Genomic DNA, 19,621 nt, shown 5'->3' on the forward strand with positions numbered 1-19,621 from the left:
TTTTCTGTAAAAAGATAATGATGTTAATTTTCACATTCATGCCAATATGAGCGCAACACATGTATTCATACAGTCCCTGTATAAACCTACAGTCAGATACAAAATGAATTTCATCTTCTACCCGGTTACAAAACGTACACAGTCTGTCGTTCGTTCGTTCGTAGGAGTAGAAATTTCAAAACAGAAACATTGACTTTCACCTAAAACTAAAATTAACTCAAATAGTGAACAACGTTTTAACGAAAATTCATGAAGATCTCTTACTTTACAAACAGGACATCAGTACAAAGTCGTGAAACTAGTTCAAGTCAGTGGCAAGAAAGTCTCAGAAAGTTTTGAAAGAATTATTGTGCTGAAATCAAACTAAAATGAACAGCCAAACGTATATATGAAATTGGGTTCTTACAAATTGAATCGTAGGTTCGAAACCAAGAATCCCAGACGGAATCTTACCTTAGAGAGTAAACCTCAAGAAGACGGTAGCAAAATGCCTTCCTTCCTTCCTTAGCCCTTGTTGGGAACTGCAGACCCAAACCGGCAACGCGACGTCTTTTATACACAATGTCACGCTTAACTTGGCACGTAAACACTTCGGCCTTAATTAAGGTTTCTTAGTACGTAATCCCTGAACCAAGATCAAGAAATCTTAAGCGCTTGCTCCCGAGATAAAATCGAGTATAACATGAGTACTGCTAGACTTCTAGATTACTAGTATAATTAGGTCTTGTTTTGCTGTATATCAAGTCATAATAGATATGTAAAGAAACGTGTCTGTCATTAAAAGCGATGTGAAATCCTTGTCCTTTCAAATAGGTGGCCTACGTGTCTTCCTACACGTATTTGACCTTGAATTCCATAGTAACCGCACAGTCAGCGTCTTTCCTTTAGATTTACCAGCCCATAAAGGGGCATCCCGCCGAGCATATCTAACGTGATTTGCAGTTTAGGCACTTTTGGACATTCTTAGGGTTTATCGGAAAGTACAAGAAAAGCGAGCAATCAGAGTGAGTTCACTCTAGTGTATGATTTATTTTTGATTAAAAATTCTTCAGGTTCAAGAAAATCAATGTATCATAGTCTATTCAGCCAGAAAAAAAGAGATAAAAGGTGGATAATTTTCGCTTAGTTAAGTCACATAAACTACAATAAAACAGACTGTGTCAAGTTTTGGACAGACTGTCCAGTTTCATATTTATGAAATCTTTACATTCGTTCACGCGTTTCAAAGTTTAACTACACACACACATGAATTGGTGATCTCTTTTTGTGTAAGACACCTTACAGTTGTGAAAACTCTAGCATTAGACATCAAGAGCATACATGAGATGAATTTGGTCAGGCCTGAGTCCTAAAGCTGAAAGACTGATCGCAGCTGTACGGGGTTTCCATCTTCACACAGAGCACAGTGGACCATCGCCAAGTCTCAGAACGTGCCTTTGTACAAAAGAAACGTGGTTAGTTGTTACACTTGCAGATTGATCAACGTGAAGTCCAAGGTTGTGCGTGTTAAGAATATACACTGCTCAAGTCTGAACATTACTACAGCAACGCACGTAATCAAGTAAGCTTTTTACTCTTTTTTTGGGAGGGGAGGTGGGTCAAAGTAAAGCCACAGCAAGTTAATTTAAAAGATGGCATCCTCTTCTGAAGCAAAATCGAATGCGATAATTAAGGCGAAAACAAAACAAATGATTGAAACATTTTATTTTTCAAAGTTGTTTTAGTGACAAATAGATGTTATAATAGTTGGTAGTAAACTAAGTATATTTTATAATACACGTACAATATAGGTATCACTCTTTAGGGTTTATGATGTCAAAATTTTAAAATAGAACCTTGTTTTTTTCTTCGGCCCGCCTAGGTTTTTTCGCTGTATCGCATTAAACGTGGAGTCTGCGGAGGATGTTATCCATAAACTTTACTTGCTGTGGCTTAACGATAACAAAGACCGACGGCCTTGTGAACCGCGTGGTTTTCTTGTGACTCTCATCTTTTATAATCAGATCTCATTTTCAACAGTTTGTTATTATCTCCCAAGTTTGGCCATGCAAGAGGAACAAGTGAGCATTTAGAAGATACCACCACTGTGCCAAATATCCGTTAAATTGTCTCCCGCATAGACCTGAACCCAAAACAACGTTGGTGTCAAATTCCAATGAAACAAAACAAATTCTGCTATCGCTTTTCTTAAATTAGAGACGTACTATCTGTTTCCTCTAGCCCTTTAGAATATTAGAGTTCAACTAACCTCAAATCTCAGGCTGCATATTTGAACAAGGTCCGTAAAAGTGTTTATGAAGGCCTGTATAGTATGTGATCTGTGTGTTAAGCTTGTAGCTTGTTTTGATTTCAAAGACCGAAAACTAACAGATAACCGTGGACTATACTTTTCCCTATACAACTGTAATAAGCATGAATTTGTGGTTGATAATTGTCTCTCGAGACAGACGGTTGCCAACAACAAGGTTGTAAATCTAGCACAATATCGGTAGAATTTATTATCAAGGTTTATGATGTCAAAATTTGAAAATTTTGGGGATTTTTTCCCGCCTCGTTTTATTTTGCCCTTTCGCATCAGACTCGGAAGCTGCAGAGGATGTCATCCATAAAATGTACCTGCTGTGGCCTTACGACCCTAGCTTCTGTGCTTGTGCTTAATCCTTACAGCTCACGAAAAGGCCCGATCAATCATATTGACTCTAAATTACATCCATGGAGATGATTAGTAGAAAGCCGGCCTTGGTCATTGCCAAGTCAGCTATGTATCTTACTCTGCATTTCTTTAAAATGAATTTCAATTCCGCGGGCCCGCTGGATAGACTTCTAATTACCTGTGAGAAACGATGCTTCTTTAAAGCCCCCCTCCCCCGTAGAGAAATTGGAAAGGATCGGGTCCTGTAGAATTCGACCTTGTCCTTGTGTGGTTTTCTTGGTCCGACTCCTACACTATAATTGATGCTTTTTTTTCCACGGGCCCGCTGGATAGACTTCTAAGTACCTGCAAAGAACAAGGCTTCTATGAGCCCCCCTCCCCCTTAGAGAAATTGGAAGGGATCGGGTCCAGTAGACTTCGACCTTGTCCTTGTGTGGTTTTCTTGGTCCGACTCCTACACTATAATTGATGCTTTTTTTTCCACTGGCCTGCTGGATAGACTTCTAAGTACCTGCAAAGAACAAGGCTTCTAAGAGCCCCCCTCCCCCTTAGAGAAATTGTAAAGGATGGGGTCCTCTAGACTTCGACCTTGTCCTTGTGTGGCTGCCTTTGGTCCGAGTCTTACGCCATAATTGATGCTTTACCGTGAAGCTACCACACGCAGGGCTTACACAGTGGGCGAGGGAGAAGGAACAAATGCATTGGACGGTAAACAAAGAGGGCTTTCTCGCGGTACATATCCACGCAGTCCGCTTGAGTTGTCACGTTAACGCCATATTTAACCTTTAAGGGTCCCGCCTTTCTTCTTGTGTGGGTGGGATTGTTGAGATGTGTGGGAAACACGGTTGTGGAGACGGCAGTTGTGTTTACAGAGCACGTGCGTATCACAGGACGAACACAACTGTACTGATGCTATTAATCCAAAATCTGCTTCACGCGCAACGTTCTATTAAAGCGCAAAGTTGGAGAAATATATACTCTCAAAATCAAGATCAATGTATGCTTAAGTAAAGGAATTATCATTTCAGTGCGATAAAAACGTGACAAACATTAAATTTAAAGTTTACATTTCCATATTTACATTTTATCATTGTGTCCGTAATACCGCCATTCCACGTAGACGGCGCTCTCACGGCGCTCTCTCTGCGACCTGAAATTGGCCAGAGCGCGGAGAGAGCGCAAAGGTCGCGATGGGAGCGCGATAAGAGCGCCATGAGAGCGCCATGAGAGCACCATGAGAGCGCGATGAGAGCGCCATGAGCGCCATTGTCACACATAGCCGAACGTGGCCTTCCGAAGACTGCTGAACTCCTCTCGACTATTGTTAGGAGTAGGTCGGGAGCAAGTTTGGCCAGGGTGGCTAGTGTTTGGGAGTAGTTCGGGACGTGGTTGGCAGTCAAATTTTACTCGAATTAAACTCAGATTCAATTATAGAAAGGGGGCGTGGCCTAAATCTGGACAGACTGCTAGGGAAGGTCAGCCAATCTTTGTCCATTGGTGTTCGTGGGAATGAATGTGTGACAGGGGCTTAAAGGCAGACAGTGCAGTTTAGGGCTTGGAAACCGGATTTTTCCAAGTCAATATTCTAGTCACTTATGTACGTACTGGGTTGAAACAACACTTCTCAATGTATATTGACATTAAATGGAGGAAGTAATGCCAAAAATTCTGACGAGAAACGGTTAATGGAAGGACATGAATTGATTTTTAGGGTACCACCCAGAAAATAAAGACTGATTTTCCGGCTTGTTTCTGCAGTTTTAAAAGCCCAAAGTATGAAATACCCATTTAAATGAGCTAATGTGGAACATTGACATGTGTCAATATCATACAGATTGCCTTATTCGGAATATTTCTAGTTTTACTGCCCTAAAATTGCATTGGATGTCTTAAGAGTAACCTTCATATTACACACTCACATGGTCTGTCCCATACACGTGCCAACATTTCTATCAAATCATATTTCATCCCAGACAACACCTAGATATCGTGCCCCGATCTAACTAACCTTGTAAACACTCGTTTAAACATAATTTGGTTACACACGTCAATATGTCTCGTGGGACGGCAGCTTATCTAACCTATAATGAAATGTTCCAATTTGTAATGAGAAATCGTGCTCAGATTACAACCAATATACTTAGCACATATATTACGATTAAATAGGTCAAGGTAAATATGACAGGAGATTCTGTATACGTCTATTAAGCCACACTGGATTAATTTTGAGTTTGACCAAAAAAAAGTTTCATTCATTGTAAAATCTACTTTGTCATAAAGGTTGAACAAATAATTAAACACACAAGAGTATTGTATGGCTCTTCATTTTCTTTTTTTTTTACATTTTATTCTTTTCCTGAATTGATTTTGGAATTATATGACATAAGTATCGTTTTCGAATATTGTTGCAACATACGACATATATTCGCTAATTTTGTACGATTTACAGTATTGTCGAAACTTTTTTTAAACGGACGAAAATCCACGCGCGCGACCATGTCATCCATATATATAATGAAATCAACATGGCGTAACACAAGTATAGGGGTATAGCATTCATCATACATCAAATGTGTGAAAAGGAATTTATAAAGCAATTGTATCGTACAGAACAACTCTTAAAACATGACTGCATAGAACTGATTTACTTTTCACAGAACAACGTGAACTACATTTTATTGACCTCCCACTTGATAAAAGGTAATGCATGTTCATGTAATAGGGGTTGTGGCATTGCATTACATGTTAAACGACATATCATGTTTTAGATCTCCAACCTAGTAATTTTCCTCTGGTTCTAAATGGCACTAGTTGAGTGCAACATTCATCCTGGGGCCCACGTAATCTACTGTGACGGCGCAGGTGCAAAAAGGGTTATCTACATATTCTACAGATAAATAAAAAGAGCCACGCTGTTGGGATGTTTTTTTAGATGACAAAGATTCTCTTAGCTTGAGCTAAAACATAATTTGAAAGTAATAATGCTAATCATTATTTTCCAGGAACATACTAAGAAAATTAACGTGCACTTCAAATCAAATTAAATCTTTATCTAAAATCGAATTTGCAGACGTGCCGAATTTCTTCAAACACAACTGAATTATTCAAATAAAAGCTCGTCTGAATTACGTTAAAATTTTACAGATACGTAGATTAAGAGCATATCAAAATCCACATTACTAAATATTACAATACAATACACGTCGGCGCGGCTTACAATGCAATTGCACATTCACAATGCGTACTCTGCGTTTTGTAAATCTTTTGCCTTATATTTTTGTCCACATAACATTTCACAGATACCTTTACACTACCTTGATTAATGTACTGGCTATCTACTAAGCAAATGTAAAGTTTTGCCCTGTGTTTTATCCATGTTTTATATATGTAGTTAAAAAGAAGAAGGAGAATAGGGAAAACACAAATTACTGGATGTGTCAGGACGTATACATGCTTTAACTTAAAAACACGCGTTAACACAGGCATACCACACATCTGCTTTGAAATTGTACACGGCAAGCTAGCAAAACCCCTTTTAAAAATGCACTTTTTTATCAATGAAAATCGTTCGGACTACTAAGTAGATTTGAGATAGCTCAACTATATCGCTCAACGGTTGCCGCTTCAGTGGAAATTGGGTATTAACGGTATACTTTACAACATGCAATTATTGACAAGTACTCCAAACTAAATCTTGTACAAATTAAGAAACAGGAACAGGAAACAACTGTGTCTTAAGTGAAGGGTGTCAAATTGTGGATTTATACTAAGCCATGATAATTCCATATCGATCTTACTTGTGAAAAGACATGTATCGAGTTTGCAGTACGAAGTACACAGTGCATCAGCCGTGACCGTTTATCTTTACTTCCACTGACGTGTTTGCTACTTCTGAAACCACTGGGCCCATCAATCTTTGTAACTGCTGTCGGTTTGATGTCCATTCTAAATTGAAAGATGAGCCTGGATTACACGGGCTGACAGAGCTATTACTCCGGCTAATAGCACCTCTCTACAGACGTGTTCTTGGGAAAATATGGGCCTGTTTGGTTCCCATGTCACGAGCGGTGGGGTAGGGCTATAGTGTCTTCTAAATAAGATTGCAGATTTGTTTTTTCTTGCTCACAATCTGCATCATATTGGCACATACTATCCCACATTAGCACATTTGAATCAGTATTTTATACCCTAGGCATTTAAAACTGCAGAAACATGAATTAAGCCCCAAGATGAGTCCTTTATTTTCTGGGCGGCACCCTATATATAAGGGCACTTCCAGTAACCATTCCAGAATTTTGAATCCTTTTCTCCTAGCTGTAGCTGGTAAATATAGACCGGAATAGTGTTGTTTCAACTCAGTATGTAGATATTAAGTGACTAGAATATTGACTGAAAAATAAAAAATAAAACTGTGTTTCCATACATTAAAAACTGCATTTGATGCATTTAACCTAAAATGCGACATCGACACAAGTATATATGTTATAACCTTCACGATAGGGTGTAATATCAACTCAACATCATGTGCAATCCGACCGTGTCTATTTCCTGTCTTTCTAAGTGCTGTAGCGTGTTTGGCTGGCCTCTACCAGGCGTGACCAGGGTGCGGCAAAATTTAGACTTACACCCTCGACATGTTTATATCTCTCTTATTTGGCCAATTTCGACTCTTTCCAGCCCCCTTCCGAAGCCAGGTAGAGGCTATGACGTGTCTACGAGTACATGCTCCTATACGTTGGATTACATAGGATTCCGTACAGAAGTGGTGCTCACCACTTACGGATCCCAAAATCTTGCACGTAGACATCACGCAGTTGCACATTTTTTTGGCAGGGAGGTAGTCTAGAATGTGTTTCAGAGTATTGTGAAAATATAGAGTGTTTTGTTGCAGGGTAGCCTTTATCTAATCACGAGTTTTATTACAAGTTAATACAACTCTGCAGGTCACTACTCCTGAATGTCCGCCATTTTGGGTGCTGCAGTACCGCACGTAATCGTCACACGAAAGCGCCATCCTCAGCAAACTACATAAGCAAACACTGTCAAACATTTCCAACACATTCTTGACCAACTTTCACAACCGAATGAGGTTGTCCAAATTCCACCCACCGGCGGATTCTCAGTGGGTTGAATGGAAATAATCTGGACGTGATCCGAATTTTAGTACCCTTCCAAAGTGATGGATTATCGTCAGAATAATTCCTCATCAGTTTTCTGTAGCTGGCCTCCTTACGCATTTATTCCTTAGACTAGACACCCCATTTCCTGTCTCCTTGTGTGGAATTGAACACCGGTATGCTCAGAACAGCGCTGACACCATTCTGATAATAGAAACATGACTGATGTTGACATAAGGATGGAGCGTGCATAATTTACTGGACGTTTTACATCCTGACATGGAAGACAGTTGAAGGCCATATATGTGGTATAAATATTTTGTGTATGCAATAACGGTATAAATCTACAAAAACGATGTGCCTCTTCCAACTGAGCCAAACTAAACCTTGAATTGCTGCCAAATAGATTACTATCAAAATACAAGTGTGATTTACGAGATAATGTTATTAATGTATATTCCTTACCCTTAACTGTGTTATTGCTTCTATGCTTTTTCGTGTGCACACTATCAGCATACGTACTCGCTGCCTAGTGAACACCCCGTATTGCCTGTCATAATTTCGAATAAGTAAAATAAATTGATAAATGTGTATTTGTGTATGCAAGACGTTCTTGCGTAAGGGATCTAATCTTCAACGTCAAATCTTCAAGAATATTAAGGTTACTCTAAATTTACTCTAACTTTATCTACATTGACATTATAAAGCTAAACCAGACCATGAAGACCTCATAACTGCATGATAGTCAATCATAAAAAGTTAGTTTTTGGAAACGTCAACCAATAGAAATTGATTGAAATATTGGCAGTTGTAGAAATAATATGAAGGTATGAAAGTGCATATAAAACTCAAACCACCACCTACACCATTGCACTAGCCACATGTTGTTACACTAAAAGAGATATACAGTCCAACCGACATCAGCGGCTATAGAAATGGAGATACTACACCCTACAGTGCACCTTATGGTATATATATATGTATGAAAAGAGCTAACTTTAAAATTCCACAAAGAAACTGGATATCAGGAGGCCACTTTGTGTAAAAAGTAAGAGCTCGCTACAGACATCCAGGGACACATTTACATAACACTACCAACCAGGGACCCAGACACCATTAGGCGACCTACACCATGTGTATAATATTATACACATATACAGCTGACTTTGTCATGGTTTCTCGTTTGAATTTCAACACTCTTGATCTTTACGGAGTATACCTGGTAATATGTTGCACCTTTGTTGAGTTGCCATCAAACAGGTCCTACATCATACAGGGACATACTCACTTTACTACTTACAAAGAGTTAGAATATTTACATATATTCTGCACTGACTTTGTCATGGTTTCTCATTTGAATTTCAAAGCCCTTGATCTACACAGTTGTAATGTTGCACAGTTGGTTGGGTTGCCTTCAAACAGATCTATACAAATTAATCAGACCGGCCTATTCAAGTCCCAATCCACGTGTAACTTTATCACCGTAGGTTTATTACTGTAATGCACGGGTGGTGTAGAAGACACAACGGCCACATAGCTGACTTTTAGGAGCAAACAGAAGGCCTACACGGCACTTAGAGCCATAGCTTTGATGGATTGCACTTTCATACGTATGTTTGATTAATGGACCCTGATATTGGACGAAAATGCACCTTTTGTGGTATTTCTTCTTATCTGAAGTCATATCATTGCGACAAAACTGATAATATTCTGAATAAGGCAACCTGTATGATATTGATACATATATGTATATATACTGCCCCACTTTAGCACATTTGAATGAGTATTTTATACTTCTGGGTGGTACTCTAAAAACCAGCCAAGGGTCCTTCCAGTAACTGTTTTTCGTCAGAAATTTTGACTTTTTTTCATCCATTAATGTGAATATACATTGGGATAGTGTGGTTTCAACTTAATATGTAGAAAAGTGATTAAAAAATATTGACTTAGAAAAATTTGGTTTCCAACTGAATCTAAGCCCTATAACTACATTGGGTGCCTTTAAGAAAAAAAAACAGTTTAAAGACTACTCGATACTTAACAAATATTAGATGAATTCATTAAGAACGCTGCATTAATATAGAAATGTCACATGTGCTTCCATGTGGCTCATTATGCATATTCGTATCACGTTTTCTCATAACTGTTGCGATGTCAGAGGTGATAGGGTCAACCACGCTCGCGCAATAACCGCTATTCGTTTTATTAACCGCAATTTCTTTCTGCTGTATCTCTCCTGATAGTTCTCTCCCGGACTCCCCGTGTTGATACCTCCTGTAGAGCCGAAAATTATCTGACGGTGGAAAGACTACTTATGTTCGTAGGCGTTCATCAGCTATCCGCGCATTCCAACCGGCTCAGCCGAGATTGGAACTCATCACCCGGGCGATGAACATCTCTGAAAGGCTTTAAACTCATCTACGCTCTTGGACCTCTGGAGGTTGTTTGGATATCGTATTCATTACTTTCTGTAGATTACTTTGAGCTTGCGTGGGGCATAGGCGTGAAGGCTATATAGACCTTGAAAGCCGATATAAGTTTGGGAAGTCATCGCATATTTACTCAAATCCAGGAGGCACGCCGCTGCTGGAAGGCCTATCGTATCACCCGCTGAAGTTTTATCACTGAAAGACTTATGCGAACAAACCCGGTCTACAGCAGCGCTACTCGGTGCGTATACGTACTAGCTACAGTTGAGTATTTCAAACTAGGAGCTCGGGAAGAAGCGGACAGCAGAAGATACATCCAGCAACATGAATGTATCTCTGAACACGACATCGCTAACTCCACAGCACGAGGGACTGATGAAGCAGACAGTTCCCGTCATCGTGTTGTTTGTCCTTTCTTATACCCTCATATTTCTGTTCTGTATGATCGGGAACACGTTGGTCTGCCTCGTGGTAGTAAAATTACCGAGGATGCAAAATGTGACCAACTATTTCATCTTGAACTTGGCTGTAGCGGACCTTCTTGTCGCTGTATTCTGTATGCCTTTTACGTTGGTGGACAACATCGTCTATGGTAAGTCATTTTCATTAACACTTCAGATGCCTGATACAAACATAATCCAGGAAAAATTAAGTAAATGGGGTTGTCTACCTCTACGTTGAATATTAGCATTTGTTTTTAATTACACACGGCATTACTCGTCTATGTGCAGTATGAATAGTGAAAATTATAGTATTTGTGGCAATGAATACATCATGTTGTAAAATGTTAACGTTGTAAACAAACTTATTGAGATGGTTTTTGTTTGATTTGTTTTCCGTTAGAAAATGCCGTTGGACTATGAGATTATTGAGATTTTCTTCTTATGGTCCTATGTAAAAATTAACACACCTGTTATCTTTTATTTTTACACGTAGGGTGGCCGTTCGGAGTTGTCATGTGTAAGTTATCCGCCGCCACCACGGTGATTTCTGTTGTTGCCTCCGTCCTTACACTTGTGGCCATCGCAGTAGACAGGTAAGTACACAGCATTTATAAGTGAACTTTAAGCGCCCCAAATTGGCTTCTGTGGCCCATGAATGTATTTTTTGAATATGTTCAATGCTTTTTTAAAGTAACCAAACAGAGCGTCACCTTAGTTGAAGAGGGTGGAAACCATCCAAAATTTACAGTTTTCAACCTCCCTACTGCCATATAGATCCATTATAACTCCTAAATGCTGCCCCTACGCTGTAAAGCCAAAATGGCGTCAGAACACATTAAAAACTTACAACCACTCGAGTATGGCATTCATCCAAAGCACTCACGTTGTTTTTTTACGTCCATGTTTTTGCGTTTGACATTTAAAACTTACGCCTCTCTAGTCTCGTTAAGAAGCCATTTGTCCCACTATCTGTAAATTTAGCCAATCGAATTTACGGCCTTGCTGTGTTTTACCAAGTAGCTTAAGATCCATTTTGGTTTTTGTGGATAGCATATGTCAAATTTTACCCATTCCAGACTCAATGTTACTCCAGTTATTCTCACTGTATTCTGTATATTTTTTACTTAGATGGATGAAGAATTATAATGTGAGATACATAACTATTAAATTCAGACTCAGAACATTGTTCTTGCAATTTTTGACACAACAGCAAAATGAAGAAATATGTTTCAAATTTGTAAATGCAATATGTATATGCCTGAACACTTTCTGAATAAGATATTCCGGTCATGTAGACTCTGTATGTTATTTGTTAGTACCACCAGGAGAATACTTGTCAACATGCTATGCCCACACAGAGTTCGATTGATCTTTTCCCTTGGTGGGAAGTCACAGTAAAGCTCGTTTAAGAGGGTTCCTAACAAGGGAGAACTACCAATAAAAACAACTTGACAATGACTTGAATAATTGCGTGCTCTGTCATATGTGCTTACTGAAAATTCCCAAGACATGAAAGTATTGACAATACAATCCTTCTAGCTCCTGGTGTCTATCGTCAGTTTTAGTGTCCAATTTTTCATCCATTTCTTTCACAATACCAGATCATTTCTTATTGCCACACCTCCCATGATGCTTATTAATATCTACCTGTAGGTTTACGTTGAGTGATTTAGACAAACTTGTTATTTTAAAATATGTATAATATATTCAAGAGCTTGAAGTACCCCACTAATGCAGATTGATGTTGTTTTCAGTCAACGTATTGTGAATGATTTGTTATTTTACTAAGATCATAGCCTAAGTAAGTAAAGGAAAAGCAATATGATCATTTTAGAAGGGAGAGCGTTACTAACGTTAATTTTTATGTGAGGTAGTGCCGTAACGGCAGAGTGCTCAACTCGGAACCAAGGGGTCCCGGGTCCAAACATGCCACCGATCTCCGTGTCCTTCAGAAAGGCATTTTACACGATTTTCATCCTCACTTAACTCAAGTGAAAAAGAGTACTACCCTGTCCTGTATTTGTCCTTTGCGTTGGTGGCGGTATAAAAATACTAGTAAGTTGAAAAATTTGAGTGTGTCGTCGCCATGTTTAGTCATGTCAAATGTTGGAATTAAAAAAAAAGTTAATTTTTTATGTAACTAATTTCAAAGCTTTGCATTTTTTTACCACAGATACTGTGCTGTTGTCCACCCAACTAAAGACATCATCACCCTGCCTCGCATGGTCCAGTCTATCGCCATAATCTGGCTGTTGGCCATCCTCATTGCTCTTCCAGTGATCTTCGTCAAACGAGAAGAACCCTATAACCCCCCACTCTGTACAGAAGAGTGGCCTAGCTACGGCTCCTGGTCTTCTCGAGATTTCCAAAAGATGTTTAGCCTCACGCTATTCGTGTTTTCCTTTGTCGGTCCCTTACTGATCATCACTATTCTGTACATGCGAATAGCATATCGAATATGGTTCCGAAAAGCACCGGGCGATGAGAGAAACGTGTCCGAACAGGCTAGAGAAACGGCCACAAAGAAAAAGGTCAAGGTCATTAAGATGTTGATCGTTGTAGTGGTTGTGTTCGCACTGTCATGGCTGCCGCTACACACACTCATATTGGTCGACGACGCCATGCCTTACTCCGTGGACTCTGTTTACTCGGTCGTTGTTCACGGTTACTGCTTTCCCGTGGCCCACTGGTTGTCTTATTTTAATAGTTGTGTCAATCCAATTATATATGGTTACTTCAATCATAATTTTCGCACAGGGTTTAAAGCTATCCTGATACGTTCCGCACGCAATCGGGCATCTATCCCCCGTCGTCTATAATCTTTCATAGTTCGTTCATGAAATTTCAAAGTAATCTTTGACCAACCCAATACATGTATGGTCTTGAAATATCAACGATTTTCAGTCCAACACCCGAACTACCAGACCAACGATCACCCGGAGGACGTACAGGTAGGTACTACAGACTCCGTTTAAAAATTGAAGGTCAACCATTCTATTTCCAACGTTTTAAGAATCGATAATTGACTCGACTTGTAACTCAAACACTTTCCGCTACGGGGCGCCCCTTAACAGTGTGTTCAGTGACCGACATTTCAATGGCCACTAACCTGATTAATTATTTAGTTATGTACATTTACAGACTGTTAACACACCCACGTAATCTTGGGACAGTTGAATTTTTAATAGGGTGCTTAACGACTAGTATGGCCCTTTTGATACCTTTTTTTAATACAAACGAATTTCATCTAATCCTTGCTTGTGCTGATGTGTTGCACACACTGTATAACCTATTTGGATATACAATATAATAGGTACATTGACGAAAGCACAAAACAGCAAGTAGAAACTAGTGACGTTGTATATATATCTTCTAAAAGATTTATTTACAAGATAATAATATGTATATACCGCAATAGGATCAACTATCATGCAGAGGATATCTTTGCCTGCATGAGCTTGTCTCTCTAGACAGATTTAAATAAGGTTTGTAAATATGCAATGGTTTGGTGTGACAGGCCATGCATTTTGTGTACTATAAAACATAACAACACAATAGTGAAATAGACCTTAGAGACATGTAATAAAACACATACTGCTCGGTATTTTATTGTTGTAAGGGATATAAAATTAGAATGCATATAGTTCACAAGCTGGATAAATGGACCACCTTGTTGTTGTTGTGATTGTATCATGCGCTAGATGATGATGATGATGCGCTAGATATTGTCTGCATGTACATAGATTAGCCTTACAATAATAAGTATGTAAAATTGTGTCAACAATATTAGTGTACTAAAGCCAGGAGGGAAATCAAATCTTATTCCTGTCTTTAACATTGATAACACTAATTTGTGAATCATGTGAATTTGTACATATGTAGAACAGATCAACAGAACAGGGTAAGAAAAATGTATATGTTTAAAGGCATCCAATGCAATTTTAGGGCGGCAAAACTGGACATATTCTGAATGAAGCAATCTGTATGATATTGACACATACGGTCCCACATTAGCACATTTGGATCAGTATTTCATACTTTGGGCATCTAAAAAACCTCAAAAACAAACCCCAACATTAGTCCTTTATTTTCTGGGTGGTACCCTAAAATAAATCAGGTCCTTCCAGTAACCATTTTTCGTCAGAATTTTGGGGCATTTTTTTCACCAAGAATGTCGACATACATTGAGACAGTGTTGTTTCAATTTAGCATGTAGATAACAGACTAGAATATTGACTTTGAAAAATCTGGTTTCCAACCCCTAAAAACTGCACTGGATACCTCTCTTTCGTACGACGCAGCATGATACGCATTGCTCGTATTCAAGGTAAACAGGTATTCTGAGGACACGTGTTGAATGATTACCTGCAAATCCCATCTATATCTAGAGTTGTAGTGGTAATGTGTGGTGCACGACACAAGATATTGCTGCCTTTGCCTTCGTAATGTATTTTGTTGTAGCCGTTCAAATAAAGAATGTAATTTCAACCCACAACAATCGTCTGTCTGGTCGGATGGACTACCATCCACGAAAAAAAATACTTAGGCCACAGCTGTGCCTCCGCTTCGGGAAGAAACTGTTGAACAGTCCCTTCTTTAGAAACTTGCTCCCCCCCTCCCGTGGGCAGACAAGTAACAGCTGCAGGCACACAAGACATTGTAACGATCTAAACACAATCAGAACTAGAACTGAAAGATTTAGAAACAGTAGCATACCTTTCCTTGTAAGACTACTGAACAAATACAACAATCTGTCATGACACGGTATATGCTATTGTAAATACTTTTAACAATTTTGCTGTTTTTAACCGCTTGACTATGATCGCCACCTATTGTAAATACTTTTAATAATTGCTGTTTTTAACTGTCTTTAATAATCGCTTTTAATATTTGTGCCAACCGTTTTTAACAATTTGTAATGCGGCAGATCAATTCAGGGCCCTGCGGGGACCCTGCTACTCTGTACAGCATAGTACGAAAGAAATAAACCAGTATTATTATATTATAAGTAATTTCTTGGATAACATCAGCGTGTGCATTAATTCCCGCCTGACTTTGTAAAAAGAAAAGAAATTAGGTTGCCCTATGACAGTGGTCAACATGCTGAAAATGTGTAAAGATGTCTGTTGCTATGCCGGAGCGAGGATAGCAGATAAATACATGTATAAAGAGAGGAGACAAGGCAAGGCTCTGATGTCTTTTACTTTGATGCAGTGATGCATTTCATTCAATCTATATGTAATGGGCGCTATGTATATTTGGTGTCCCCACAGAATCGAAACCGTTTGTACAGAGAAGTTGTTTTAGTGAGATATTGATGTTGTAATAGATGAAAGTAAACTTAGCATAATGTACGTATCATTTCTTGTTCAACACTGGTTATAATGTCAAAATTTATAATTAAAAATGTAGGAATCTTCACGTTGTTTTTAGGCCCGCCTTGCTTTGTATCGCATTCGATTTGGAGTCTGCTGAGGATGCCACCCATCAAATGTACTTGCTGTGGCCTAACACACCTTACCTTGGGCGAGGTCATTCTTAGACATAATAGGAAACCTCGCCACAGGCAAAGCTTATCGTTATGCAGGTAACGGTAACACCACAAAATGATTTGAAATCCTGCCTGCTGGGGTTATTTTCGAAACGTCAACTAAGGGTTGTTGGTAAATCGAAAGGATGGTATTAATATGGCGAGTGTTTCTGACGTTAATATCTAAAGCAGTATTTTCTTATGATGTATTATCTCGTAAAATGATGGCAACGATGCAAGTAAAACTATTGTTACAATTATGACAGTAAAACTCAATATGCAGCAGCAGCAGTCGTTTGTTGTGGTGAATTAGCACAAGCGTTATAAGCGCCCTCTAGGGAACCTTGAAGAGTTGACAAGATTTGTTACTGTCATGGCATATTTTAAAGAGTTTCGAGAATTCGAGAATTGAATTCAGTCATAAAGAAAATGGAGCAAGCAACTTTCCGGATTAAAACGTTGCGGTGGTCTTATTCCGGTTTTAATTGACCGTGGGAACGACAGTATTTATTATTATTATTAATGGTAGCAAAATCCATAAGACAAAATTTTATAAACATACAATAAGTTTTAAAAACTGGCAAAGAGTACGTAAGAATCATATCAAATCTAGACCACTGTCGGCTTTGTCAGAATAATCTATGACCAATCACTTCCGAACGTAATCTCGCGAGAGTTATGGACACGTGACCTTCCCCACAATAGAAATCTGGACACGTGATGTCAGAAAATGCTCGAACGTTCCAGGTCATTCATATTGTTCACTGCCTCTGGCTTCTCAGTGATGACCAAAGTGCCTCTGTATAAAATATATTCTTTTGCATATGCTTCTAAAATAATGGTCCTGTTTAGTGTCCAGTATCCTGACGTTGTCCAGTGAAACATCTTGCCAAGTGATCCGATATGGAAGAACTTTTTGCACAATTGTAGACGGTACAATGTATGGCAACAGCTATAATTGAACAAAGTACAAAATAAGTATAGAAGAAGCTTATATTGAAAAAAAAACTAATAAACCCTAATTACTCAAACAACAGGGGCTAGTCCAAGTGGCAAATCTATCTTTGATACACTGTTACAATCGAGTGGGGCTAATCACGATTTTTGGTATTTTTCAAATAACAAAGCAGTCTTTTACATATTTATTTTTTTTTTCAATCTGGGAGTTGCATGTATTACAAATTTGAAAATTACAAATACATATCAAAATTTGTCTGTAGTATAGAATCTCTTAAAATTCATTGTGCTTGATTCCAGAATTGTGAAAAGCTTAGTACGTAAAAAAAAATAAATGTAGATAAAATGAATGTGTTGACAGCGCTCTGTCTCGCAAATGTAGAATTCTTTGCTTTGTAATTCCTTGGCATGAAATATGGTATACCACATTTTGAGATGTGTATGTGGTTGTTATAAATGCAATCCTCGTGTACCATTGTGTAGAAATAAAGTTCAGCACCCTACTACCGATATACTGACATGGATAAAGTTGTCAAAATACATAACATAAAAGAACTTTATTGACACAACAAAAGTACAGCGACTTTTGTAAGGTCTCAAACATCAATTGCAGTTATGCCAAATAAATTGCCATTTAAGATTTCTACGTCAATACCGTCCCTTGGGTGATGGACTGAACTTAACTAAACGGTACTAGTGGCGTTTTATGGCTGTCGTGAATCTCCAAAGACCAAACCACCATTTATATAATGCCTTTCTAAGCTTCAGGGGACCTCCCTAACGGTAAGTGTGATGTCTTCTAGGGGATAATAAAAAAAAACTCACAATTGCCAGCACTCCGTAGGCGTTAGTTTCTTTATTGCACTGTTAATGTGCACTCAGCCTTGCACTGGGTGAAAAGAGACATTAACTGTAAATTTATATATGGTGATAAACTGTTGATTGATGTGTAGACTTGGTTGGTACCAAAGTTTGGATGTTTATAATGTACAAGTGTCTCCCAACTTAACTATACACTTTTTAAGCCCATGTGAGACATTTTGAACCGTACTCCAAATACAAGCCGGCCAATGTTTGCTGACGTTTGCTTTGGGTTAATTCTGAGTCAAATTTGACAGCAAACAAAGACCCGCCCTGCTCACGAACTTCAGTCAAACCTCCAGACAACCATGGCCGAATCTTTCGTCCACACCTAAACGTTTTATAAACATTTGGAAACATTCTGCTAGTTTATATTATAGTAACACTGCAAATTTAACATATGATCAAAAATCAAGATGGTCCTGAATATTTGTTTGTGACGCCGACTAAAACCAAAAACGAAGGAGATAACCAAGAATTAACAAGATGTTTCACAACGTTTATTTGTGTAAAAGCTCAGTCACAAGGAACTTAACAATCATTCAAAACTTGCTACATGCACATTTTACTCCTTTTATTCTGGTACATATATGTACATACATGTATTTAGCTTTGTTAGATCTTTTGTTGTAAAAGACCATACAAATGTCCCTGTACTTTTTGTTCAGTAAATAAAGAATCTATATGTATACAGGGAAGGTAAAAGAAAAGAATATGCATCTAATGAATAACCTTTGAAGTTGGAAGTGTCAAAGATGAATGGCTGACTCGCATGTAACCGCTACGGGGTGTCGTAGGCAAAACATTCGTCACCATTTATCCCCGGCCCACCTGTGGCGAACGCCGTTTGAGTCGTGTTAGACGGGATAGAAGGCAAGACTAGCCAATTTAAAAGTGTTTCTAACGACAGAAACGTTTTAACCAAGTCAAGTTTAGTACATCATTACATCGACTTCCCGTGGTCTCGGCGTCAAGAAGGCCCTGTATGTTTTATGATGGTCTTAAATATCTATCACAATTATAGGACCTTTGCAAATAAATGGCAACAAGCGTGACATACGTAAGGCAGTATCAGTTCTTATATACTATTTTGACTGAACTTCTCTGCATACAGATATGTTTCTGTAGAGGACGGAGGAAATATCTTGATTTTATTTTAATTCCTTATCTGTTGTCTCTACATTTAAACTGTCTTGCAGAGTAATTGTCTTGGTCACTGTACTAGCCAGGCATCTGCACATGTAACGGCCATCTTAGTCAGAACTAGACTGAGGTCTATTAGTCTAAGTTAGCTGAATTTATTGGGTGGTTTCATAGTACAAGCATGGTCTTTAGGAAGCTATAAAAATCATTATAACGGAAGCAAGTAACTAAACTTTTCTACGCGTAATGTTCCTGGTAACCTAGCACGATGTTGACTTACAGCTAGCTATAGGCATATTTTGCTACAAAAGATACTGCTTGAACATCTGGAACATACGTTAAAGCTACAAAAAAGACTGGGATATTGCTATAAAATCTTAATATCTTAAATGCTTACAATTTTAAAACACATTATTCTTTTAAATAAATCACTAGTTATGCGAAGCAGACTGTATAGAGGGTCCGAACAATATTGCAAACCCATTCTG

The 19,621-nt window shown here is 38.5% G+C and overlaps 1 protein-coding gene across 1 annotated transcript; it reads left to right on the top strand.

The window, feature by feature from the left end:
- The first annotated feature begins 10,523 nt into the window (after positions 1-10,523).
- LOC109478235 (neuropeptide FF receptor 1-like) lies at positions 10,524-13,461 on the top strand. Its single transcript, XM_019779693.1, has 3 exons — positions 10,524-10,791; positions 11,136-11,235; positions 12,816-13,461. Exons 1-3 carry the CDS (start codon positions 10,524-10,526, stop codon positions 13,459-13,461), a joined length of 1,014 nt encoding a protein of 337 aa, XP_019635252.1.
- The last annotated feature ends 6,160 nt before the right edge of the window (positions 13,462-19,621 follow it).

Source organism: Branchiostoma belcheri, unplaced genomic scaffold, assembly GCF_001625305.1.
Source record: "Branchiostoma belcheri isolate BF01 breed outbred unplaced genomic scaffold, Haploidv18h27 scaffold43, whole genome shotgun sequence".
NCBI lineage: Eukaryota > Metazoa > Chordata > Leptocardii > Amphioxiformes > Branchiostomatidae > Branchiostoma > Branchiostoma belcheri.